The sequence below is a fragment of the Mauremys mutica genome, chromosome 12 (assembly GCF_020497125.1).
Source record: "Mauremys mutica isolate MM-2020 ecotype Southern chromosome 12, ASM2049712v1, whole genome shotgun sequence".
Taxonomy (NCBI): Eukaryota; Metazoa; Chordata; order Testudines; family Geoemydidae; genus Mauremys; species Mauremys mutica.
The window spans coordinates 36,792,552-36,804,339 of NC_059083.1; the positions used below are offsets into that span (position 1 = coordinate 36,792,552).

General features: G+C 45.3%; 1 protein-coding gene across 1 annotated transcript; it reads left to right on the plus strand.

Moving 5' to 3' along the window:
• The first annotated feature begins 9,109 nt into the window (after positions 1-9,109).
• Positions 9,110-10,045, plus strand: LOC123345398 (olfactory receptor 14A16-like). The gene has a single exon (XM_044982212.1). The coding sequence runs from the start codon at positions 9,110-9,112 to the stop codon at positions 10,043-10,045; it is 936 nt and encodes a 311-aa protein (XP_044838147.1).
• The last annotated feature ends 1,743 nt before the right edge of the window (positions 10,046-11,788 follow it).

Sequence of the window (11,788 nt, forward strand, 5' to 3'; positions counted from 1 at the left end):
GGTTTTAACAGGAGACTTACAAGAGAGAGAATGGCAATAGTCTTCTCTGACCGTAGCAGCAAAATTAATCCACCAGCCTCACTACTTAGATCTGTCCTATCTTGGTAGATACTTTCCAAAGCCAGTAATAACAGTTGCAGTAATTTTAAGACAACAGCCAAGCATCGTTCATGAGAAAGCCAGCGGGTTTTCCCAGGGTGGACTAATTTGAACTTCAATCCCAGTGTATCTTCTAGTTGTTTCCAAGAGGTTCAGTCCTTTTGGACCCTTGCTGAAAAAAAAGAGTATAAAAATCCATTATATTTATGGCTTTCTAATGACTTTTAAAGATTCTGCAGCTCGTACTAGTGCTAGTTGGAGTAGATGGCCTCTGCAGTATGTATAGGAGAGATTAAGGTTACACTTTTCTCTGAGCAAAGCTTATACTCCACTATGTCTTCCAGAGATGTTTGTAGCTCCATCAAATGCACAAGCAGCCATCTGTTTGGGGTTCAATTTACATGCATTTAATTTTTCTAAGATGTCACAAGTGCCCCTGATGTGTCTTCTATAACCTGAACATCTAGAATGCATCTACTGGCCCACCACAGACATCAATGACATATGCAATGACTTAATACTTGATACTTAATACCTGATGCTTATTTGCACTGGTGCATTCATCAGGCATGTATGCATATATTTTGAATATGGTGAGAGAGTTCTTCACTTTTTCAACTGCTGAGTCTTTCACTTTTGCACCACATGCTTCTAGAGTGTCAGCTGAGTTTTTTTCAGAAAGACAGCATTTGCCAGTCTTGTTTGAAACCAGTGTCCAAGTTCAAGGATTAACAAGTGACAATGCACTTAACTTTGGCCTATGGTTTGTAGTGTGTGGTATGATGCAACAGCCATGTTGGTTCATGTAAACTGAGTTGTGTCTCCAGCTTTCTTAACAGCCTCAGTAAGTTCTTATAAAATTGGATTTGACAGTGGCTGCCTTATAAGGCTTTCTGCATGTTGATGCAATCCAGAGGCATGGTGCTTTGTAGCCTTTTCATATATCTCAGAACCAAGAAAGCTCACATCCACTCCCCTTTTCTCACCTATGCTTATCTTTCTTAGGCTACTTTCTGCGCAGCATATGAAGTTGGTCCATTGTCCATTCCCCTGAGGGGTTAAGAGCAGAGAGTGCAGGAACCCCCGTGCTCAGGGTCACAAACTGAGCCCAACAGAAGGCACTGAAGCAATCTCAAATTGTGCTTCAGCTTCCTCCCTCAGAATCACAAGAGTAACGCAAAGAAAACTTAAGAGGAACAAGCCTCCACTGCTTCATTTACCCCAGCGCCACCCTCTCAGCAGCCTACCTGCACCCTCTTCTGGGAAGGACACCCAGCTGGTAGGAGCTCTGGCATAGAGACTAAGGGAGGGGTGTTGCTTCCCCTTGCTGTGAGCTGATATCATTCTGATTCCATGTAATGGGGCTCTGAGCTTTGCCATGTTCTGAGTTCTGTGCCCTCAGGAAGCAGCCAAAGTGCTGAACCCTCTCCCCCCGCACTCCTTGCCACTTCTCTTGGGCCCCTGGGAACATGGAGTTTGCACAGCAGCTGCAAGCCCTTCTTTCCTGTCTTTGTCTTCCTCGGCTACCCGGGCCCCTTCCCAAAAATGGTTTCATCAGACACTGGAGGGGCCTAAGGACCTGCAGGTTTCCCTCAGCCACCTCCTAAGGCAAACAGTCGTTCCTTTCTCTGACATTCCTGGAGCTGGGCATCTTTGGAGAAGTTTTATCAGGGAGATCTGATTCTTTGCGAAAACATGTGTCTGGCGGATGGTGGGGGACTGTCTTGTCTGCCCCCTGTTTGGGCGCTGAGAAGCTTTTTCTGAGAAACAGCACCTCCTCCTGGTGGGAGAATCCTCAATTCCACCCTCCCACACAGGTTTCTCTGAGCAGCTGCTAGATGAACCCCACTTCTCTGGTCTAGACACCAGCATCTAACTAGCCTTGTAACAGGCCCTGTTTGCTAGTTGGAGAGCGAAGGAACCAGGAAAGAAGGGAAATGTCTGAAAACTAATCTCAGTGTGCAAAGAAATGTCCTTAGGGGGCCTTCTGCACCATCTGTGCCTTTGAAAAAACTTCAGGGAGAAGCCAACCAGCTCAGTTAGTAATGCATGAGTCTCTTACTCTCAGGATTGTAGGTTCAAGCCCCATTTTAAATATTTCATTTTGCAGCCTTCAGGTATGTCTACATTGCAAAATATAATAGAAGTCCATCTTTAGAAAATGATTTTATACCATCCGTCGGGTATGTCCCCACTAAAGGCAGTAGGCAGAGGTGAAAGTAAGCCGGTACAGTCCCGTACCATGTACCGGCAAGAGCCAGTACGCCATGCCAGACTGGACCTGCTTCTGTGGTGGTGATTTAAAGGGCCTTTTAAAGCACTGCCAGTGCTCCAGCAGCCGGGCTCCCGCGGTGATTTAAAGGGCCTGGAACTCCGCAGTGACCAGAGCCCTGGACCCTTTAATTCATTCCTGAGCCCCGGGGCTCCCAGCCACCTCTTGAGCTGGTAGCTCCTAGGTGATTTAAAGGCTCTGGGGCCCCCAGCCACAGCCGGAGCACCAGGGCCTTCAAATCTTGAAGGGTACCGCCTCTTTCGTTTGAGGACGCGCCTCTTCCGGTTGAGGCCACGCCCCCCTCAGGACTCTGGCATACCAGTAAGTCCTTTAAGTTACTTTCACCCCTGGCAGGAGGTCTGTGGAGTGTGTCCTCAATACCGTGGCTAACATCGACTCATGGAGTGGTGCACTGTGGGTAGCTATTCTACAGTCCCCACTGCCCATTGTAATTTTGGGTTAAGCTCCCAATGCCTGATGGAGCAAAAACATTGTTGTGGGTGTTTTGGGGTACATGTCGTCAGTCTCCCCTCCCTTCCTCCCTCCTTGAAAGTAATGGCAAAGAATCGTTTCACACCTTTTTTCCTGGGTTATCTGTGAAGACATCATAGCACGGCAAGCATGGAGCCCGCTCAGCTGCGCACTGCTTTTGTGAGCATTGTAAACACCTCTCACATTATCCTGCAGTATGTGCAGAGCCTCGCTAGGAGCTGCCAGTATGCAGACAATTGTGAGGAAGACATGGACACAGACATTTCTGAAAGCATGGGATGTGGCAATGGGGACATCATGGTAGCAGTGGGGCAGGTTGATACGGTGGAACGCTCATTCTGGACCCGGCAAACAAGCACAGACTGGTGGGACCGAATAGTGTTCCAGTTATGGGATGATTCCCAGTGGCTGCAAAACTTTTGCATGCGTAAGGGCACTTTCTTGGAACTTTGTGAGTTGCTTTTCCCCACCCTGAAGTGCAGGAATACGAAGATGAGACCTGCTCTGGCAGTTGAGAAGCGAATGGCAATAGCCCTGTGGAAGCTTGCAACGCCAGACAGCTACTGGTCAGTCGGGAATCAGTTTGGAGTGGGCAAATCTACAGTGGGGGTTGCTGTGATCCAAGTAGCCAAAGCAATCAGTAACCTTCTTCTAACAAGGGAAGAGACTTTGGGAAATGTGCAGGTCATAATAGTGGCTTTGCTACAATGGGGTTCCCTAAGTGGAACAGAATGAGACAGAATGCATATCCCTATCTTGGCACTGGAGTACCTTGCTTATAAAATTGACCTAATGCAGCTAAATTCAACCTAGCCTCATAGTGTAGACCAGCCCCTAGTCCCATAAAGCTCTGCGGACTCTCAGGGCTGGGCTCAGGCACTCCAGGGTCATGCATGGGGCTTGACCTCCTTGACCCTGTGCCCATGTGCAATGTCAGTGGTGGGTGGGATGGTGGCATGGGACCCCTGCTCTTTCCCAGAAGAGGCAGTGGGTGATTCTCCCCCACCCCTTGGGATCAGCAAGGTGCCCACAGACAGGCAGGAGGCAATCGTGGTCTCTCCAGTCCTTACCTTCCCAGCCAGGGTGTATCTACTTGGGTGATAGGGTCAGGACTGCTGTGGTCTTCCCCTCCCCCTGCACAATGAGCTCTGCAATGGGGCAGGGTTGTTGGGGTACTCAGAGAAGTGGGGCTGGGAATTCAAACCCCATGGAGATGTGTGGGGCGGTTTCGCTCTCCCAGAGCCATTTTCTCAGGCTCTCTGAAGACTCAGGCAGACAATGCTGCAGCTGCTGCACTGGGGGGAGATCTCCTCTCTACCCAAACCTTTACTCCAGGCTGTGGGTGGTGCATGATCTGGGGCTGGCCCCAGTCAGACCCTGGGCACTGGTCTCTGGCAATTCCTATGTTCCTGTGGAAAACAAGGAAAATCTGCTTGAAAAAAATAACTTGACAAATATTTCACCCAGATCTGTGAAAATTCATTAAAAGCTTAAACAAAACTGAATCATGGATCAGCTCTAAATACATGATTCTTTATGAATTGTTCTTCCCATCTCAGTTAACATTCCTCAGATTAATTGTTTTGGTAAACTGAGGCACAGAGGGTTGAGGTAATATAGTGCATAGTCAGGCTTAGATCACATGAGCTCCCGGCGTCTTGACCTCCTTTCTCTAGCCACTGCTGACTGCTCTACATGCTATCATGTGAGGTCATGCTTCTTACAGGAGTCTTAGGGAGTTAGAAGCCCAAGATGTACATGCCTAATTCTCTTAGGCTCCTTTGCAAATCCCTGTCGTCATTTTCTGGAATTGCAGAGAAGCCCAGGCCTCAGAAGTCAACAGAAAAGTTGCAGCACCAGGATTACAAAGAGGCTTAGGCACCTAAAGAAGCTGATAGGTGCCTACTGTGATTTGCAATAGCACCAACCTCCCATTGAATGCCCATGGGATTTAGCCACTTAGCTCACATAGGAGCATTGATAAATCCCAGTCAGTGCCTGTCTCCATCTACTTAGATGTGTAAATCCATTTGTAATCCTGGCCTATAGATAACACAGACACTGGGCAGGAATCAGAGAACCTGGGGAGATTGTCGGCCCTGTGCTAGGACACTTTTGGATTTATCACCTAGGCATCTATGCGCTTGCCTCTGGGCCTTTGCTGCTGAGCTGTGCGGGGCTCCTGGGAGTGAGTCCCACTAGCCCTTAGGAAATAGAAGTGGATAAATCACCTTCCTGCAGCATCAGTCCTTTAATGCCAGTGATGCTTAACGCCAGCTACACAAAGCTCATCCGCTGAGAGCAACAGGTTTGAGTTTAGTTCAGTCACAGATTGAAGGGTGAAATGATGCTCAGATACCTGGGCCTTTAGCTGGTGCTGGATGACTGAATGCATCATCTGCTGGAAAAATAAAATCAACAAAGATCAGCACAGTAAGTCTGTTATTTTAATTAACAATATACAGGGGAAATTATACAGTGGGAAATTCAGATTATAAATATGAATCACAATATGAACTCGTTAAGACTTTACTCTCCATTTAATCAATTATCTACTGCTGATAGGAATTTTTCTACCTCTCAGGAAAAGGTTGACTTTTCACTGAAAATGCAAAATCATTTTTTTTTAATTTGTGGCAAATGAAAACTTTCTACTGAAAACTAGATTTTTTTTATCACAAAACCAAAAATGTTTGTTTTTTGAGTTTTCAATATGTTTGAGAAAAGCAGACATTCTGAAATTTGTTGTTGTTTAGCTAAAAAATCAACATCCATTATAGAAGATTCAGCTAGAAATTTCCAACCTGCCTTAAACTTTAAATAAGTTGGGGAACATTAATATTCTCAGACAAAGCATTAATTTCAAGTCCATTTATTCTATTGCATCTGTGTGATTTCTCTTTCAAAGGGATCATTGTAAGAAGGTAACAGTTGAATAACTAGTAAAGTTGATAGCACCCAGACTGTGTTTTACACAAACTAGCCCCTTTTAACCCTGGGTTAGAGTTGAACCAAGCAGCCAAACCCTGTCTATCCTAACCCCGTTCAAGGACATATGGGAGATCACTGGGAGTAGAACTCAGAGCTCCTGGTCTAGCTCCACACTGCTGCTGGCTGAGTATAAACGGTGTAAATGGCTGTGCAGAACTTACACATAACAAGACATAGGACCAAGTTTCCAAAGGTATTTTGGCACCTAGTGGCATTTTCAGAGACACCTAGGAGCTTATAACTCATTAATTTCAAGGGATGTTGGGGCCCTAGATGTTTTGAGAACCCCACTAGGTGCCTCAATACCTTCAAAAATCTGCCCTCTGGCCCCTCTCCAAAAGCCCTTACAGTCCTAGTTAACATGGCAGAGAAAGGCAGAGAGGGGAAACAGAGTCAGAAATAGCAAAGAATCCTGTGGCACCTTATAGACTAACAGACGTTTTGCAGCATGAGCTTTCGTGGGTGAATGCCCACTTCGTCATATGCAAGAGTGGAAATTTCCAGGGGCAGGTAAATATAAGCAAGCAAGAAACAAGCTAGAGATAACGAGGTTAGATCAATCAGGGAGGATGAGGCCCTGTTCTAGCAGTTGAGGTGTGAAAACCAAGGGAGGAGAAACTGGTTCTGTAGTTGGCAAGCCATTCACAGTCTTTGTTTAATCCTAACCTGATTGTGTCAAATTTGCAAATGAACTGAAGCTCAGCAGTTCCTCTTAGAAGTCTGGTCCTAAAGTTTTTTTGCTGGAGGATGGCCACCTTAAGATCTGTTATTGTGTGGCCAGGGAGGTTGAAGTGTTCTCCTACAGGTTTTTGTATATTGCCATTCCTAATATCTGATTTGTGTCCATTTATCCTTTTCCTTAGAGACTGTCCAGTTTGGCCGATGTACATAGCAGAAGGGCATTGCTGGCATATGATGGCATATATTACATTGGTGGATGTGCAGGTGAATGAACCGGTGATGGTGTGGCTGATCTGGTTAGGTCCTGTGATGGTGTTGCTGGTGTAGATATGTGGGCAGAGTTGGCATCGAGGTTTGTTGCATGGATTGGTTCCTGAGCTAGAGTTACTATGGTGTGGTGTGCAGTTACTGGTGAGAATATGCTTCAGGTTGGCAGGTTGTCTGTGGGCGAGGACTGGCCTGCCACCCAAGGCCTGTGAAAGTGTGGGATCATTGTCAAGGATGGGTTGTAGATCCCTGATGATGCGTTGGAGGGGCTTTAGCTGGGGACTGTATGTGATGGCCAGTGGGGTCCTGTTGGTTTCTTTCTTGGGTTTGTCTTGCAGTAGGAGGCTTCTGGGTACATGTCTGGCTCTGTTGATCTGTTTCCTTATTTCCTCGTGCGGGTACTGTAGTTTTGAGAATGCTTGGTGGAGATTTTCTAGGTGTTGGTCTCTGTCTGAGGGGGTTAGAGCAGATACGGTTGTACCTCAGTGCTTGGCTGTAGACAATGGATCTTGTGGTATGTCCGGGATGGAAGCTGGAGGCGTGAAGGTAGGCATAGCGGTCGGTAGGTTTTCGGTATAGGGTGGTGTTAATGTGACCATCACTTATTAGCACCGTGGTGTCTAGGAAGTGGACCTCCCGTGTAGATTGGTCCAGGCTGAGGTTGATGGAGGGGTGGAAGCTGTTGAAATCGTGGTGGAATTTTTCCAGAGTCTCCTTCCCATGGGTCCAGATGATGAAGATGTCATCAATGTAGCGTAGGTAGAGAAGGGGTGTGAGTGGATGGGAGCTGAGGAAGCGTTGTTCCAGGTCGGCCATAAAAATATTGGCATATTGTGGGGCCATGCAGGTGCCCATAGTGGTGCCACTGATCTGGAGATATATATTGTCATCAAATTTGAAATAGTTGTGTGTGAGGATAAAGGCACAGAGCTCAGCAACCAGTTGTGCTGTGGCATCATCAGGGATACTGTTCCTGACAGCTTGTATTCCATCAGTGTGTCGGATGTTTGTGTAGAGAGCCTCTACATCCATGGTGGCTAGGATGGTGTTTTCTGGAAGGTCACCAAGGCATTGTAGTTTCCTCAGGAAATCAGTAGTGTCACGGAGATAGCTGGGAGTGCTGGTGGCGTAGGGTCTGAGCAGAGAGTCCACATATCCAGACAGTTCTTCAGTGAAAGTTCCAATGCCCGAGATGATGGGGCGTCCAGGATTTCCGGGTTCGTGGATCTTGGGTAGTAGATAGAATAACCCTGGTCGGGGCTCTAAGGGTATGTTGATTTGAGTCAGAAATGTTTCAGAATAGCAGCCATGTTAGTCTGTATCCGCAACAAGAACAGGAGTACTTGTGGCACCTTAGAGACTAACAAATTTGTTTGAGCATAAGCTTTCATGGGCTACAGCCCACTTCATCGGATGTATGCAGTGGAAAATACAGTAGGAAGATATACATATACACAGGGAACATGAAACGATGGGTGTTACCATACACACTCTAAAGAGAGTGATCAGTTAAGGTGAGCTATTACCAGCAGGAGGGAAAAAGAACTGTTTGTAGTGGTAATCAAAATGGTCCCTTTGCGGTAGTTGACAAGAAGGTGTCAGGAACAGTGTTGGGGGGAAATAAACATGGGGAAATAGTTTTACTTTGTGTAATGACCCATCCACTCCCAGTCTTTATTGAAGCCTAATTTAATGGTGCCCATTTTGAAAATTAATTCCAATTCAGCAGTCTCTCGTTAGAAAGAGGGGAAATGACTGTCCGGAAGTCACACAGCAGGTCACTGGCAGAGACAAGAATAGAGCCCAAGTGTCCTGACAACCCCTCCACAGCACAACACAGAATAAACGATTCAACATAGTGGTGATGGTGGGATGCTGCTAGTCCATTGTTACACACATTTAAAATGTGTTTACATTTTCCTAGCCAAGCTGTGAGCTTGGTGATGGTCGCAACAGAGCGATGTCCTTTGGAAGAATTTTTCGGTTTGGATTGTACTCTGTTCCATTCTTCATAAAGCATGTTAACAAGCCATATCTTGGGCCAAATCCTCAGATGGGATAAAGTAACGAAGCTCCATTGACTTTAAAGGAAATGACTCAATTACAGTAGTTTGATAACAAGATTGTCAGATTCGAGAGCACTAATGACACCTAAACATTATAAGTGACGAGTGATGTGCACCTTTGACATTCATATAATGAGATATTAGAGAATGGGGAATCAGGGCTCTCCCTGTGTCACTCTAATCCTTACCATTGTCCTTCTCATTCTTTCCACAGAAATCACACAGTCTACCGAGGAAGAAAATGTCCAACCAAACCACCGAGACCGAATTCCTTCTCCTGGGATTCTCTGATGTTCGGGAACTGCAGATTTTACACTTTGTGGTGTTTCTAGTTCTTTACCTTTTATCGTTGGTGGGGAATCTTCTCATCTTCATAGCCATAGCACTTGACCACCACCTTCACACCCCCATGTATTTCTTCCTCATGAATCTGTCCATCCTAGACCTCGGCTGCATCTCTGTCACCATCCCCAAATCCATGGTGAACTCCCTCATGAACACCAGATGGATTTCTTATTCTGGATGTGTTGCCCAAGTCTTTCTCTTTGTCTTCTTTGCTTCAGCAGATTATGCCATACTGACCATCATGGCATATGATCGATACGTCACCATCTGCCAACCATTGTACTATGAGACTGTGATGAATAGGAGAGCTTGTGTCAAAATGGCAGCCAGTATCTGGATCAGTGTTATTCTCTACTCTGCAGTGCACGCTGTAAACACATTTGCAATATCCTTCTGTGGAGGCAATATGGTGGATCAGTTCTTCTGTGAAATCCCCCAGCTCCTCAAACTCGCCTGCTCTGGTTCAGACCTCAGTGAACTTGGGTTTCTCATCTTTAGTTTATTCTTATGCTTAAGCTGCTTTGTTTTCATAATTGTGTCATATGTTCAGATCTTCACCACAGTGGTGAGAATGCCCTCTGAGCAGGGCCGGCATAAAGCCTTCTCCACCTGCCTTCCTCACCTCATTGTAGTTTCCTTGTTATTTTTCACTTCCGCTTTTGAGTATCTGAAACCCATCTCCAGCCCTCCATCGGTTCTGAATCTCTTGGAGGCCATTCTCTATTCTGTGTTGTCACCACTGATGAATCCGATCATCTACAGCATGAGGAACAAGGAGCTCAAAGGCGCACTGAGTAAACTGATAGGTTGGAGGTTATTAATTAAGAATTAAAAGTCCATATTTATCCTTTGAGCATGATTTCATTCTGTGTTTCTTTAGAAATATAATTATCTGATGATATTATTGTCTCCATGAGAACATACCATGCTATCTGTTTATGCAGAATTGGGTATTTACACTAGTAAAAATCCAGACAAACTTGACTGAAGCAAAAAAAAAAGTTATTATAAGAATATAAGAACATAAGAATATGGCCATTCTTATGTTCTTATAAGAATGGCCATACTGCATCAGATGAAAGGTAACCCAGCCCAGTATCCTGTCTATCAATAGTGGCCAATGCCAGGTGCCCCAGAGGGCATGAAGCTAACAGATAGTGATCAAGTGATTTCTCTCCTGCCATCCATCTCCATCCTCTGACAAACAGAGGCTATGGACACCATTCCTTACCCATCCTGGCTAATAGCCATTAATGGACTTAACCTCCATGAATTTATCCAGTTATTTTTAAAAAACCTGTTAATAGTGGGTTTTTTACCCATGAAAGCTTATGCCCAAATAAATCTGTTAGTCTTTAAGGTGCTCTATTATAGGTTTACACCAATATAAAGAAGATCAAAATCTAACTATCTAGTAATTATATAGCATTACCCATCACCATGCTATATGAGCACCTTGCACATAATATCAGTAGCCATAGCAAAAGTTCCTAGTGGGGTCTCTGGCTCTTCTTATTTTGGGTGATGATAAATCTGATTGAGGTATCAATGCATTTGTTGTTTGTTTCTCTATTTTTTAATTAATTTTTGTTTAGCTGATTGGTTGGTGGTTTGATTTGTTTCTTTGTTCCAGGTGGTTTTGGAGGTGGAAAGGCCTGGAGAGATGGTGAGTATTTGGTTTGACAGGGTTTTCAATGTTTGTTCTCTCTCAGGAGTGCCCATATGTCGTCTGTTTGACGAGGTTTTTCTGAGTGCACTGAAGGTTTGCTCCCCACAATGATAAAAGAGTGTAAAAGAAGTTTCTGCATGGCTGTGTTCCTGCTGAAATGATTATGTATATACTGTTGGGGTATTATTATATTATTAATGATGTGTTGGGGAAGAAAGAGGCTCAGGGAGGCATCTTTTTATTATTTTAACTTAAATGATTATGTAAAAGCTGTGTCATTTGTGCTGTGGTGGAAAGGCTCTTCTGAAGAGGAACTCTTTCCAGGGTTTCCTAAAGAAAATCTGACTCAGAATAATGAGGCCAAAATTGGATCCCATTGAAGTCACTGGGGTCTAGCCCTTCACTTCTAAGAGATCAGGATTTGGCCAATGGTCAGTGCACACAAGGATCCAGATTTGGCTGCCAGCACCCTGGAAAAAGTGAGGGTGAAGGAGATGTAAGGGTCATATTTTCCAACTCAGTGCTGGTCTATAAACTAAACAGATTTAATTTATAGACCAGCACTAGTGCAGAGTAGACTCACTGACTGAACCAGTATAATACTGATGATGTTCTGGCCCAAAGTCTCTGGGTTACCCTGGGCGCCTGGGACCCCTGCAACGAGAGTGTGATGTGGACTAGTGGGATCCGTCGACGCTACGCTCGGCTCATGCGGCGACTCGTGGTCTCAGACACCATCCGATGGTCCAGCGACATCTACATCGAGCACATCACTGGCCACCAACAGTGCCAGGAGGCATGAGCCAGACTGACATTTTTCTTCGACTATGAGAAAGGCACCAAGAGACTTTCTCTGTTGGATCATATGAACTGGAACCGTAAACTCCCTGAACATTACATCTCACC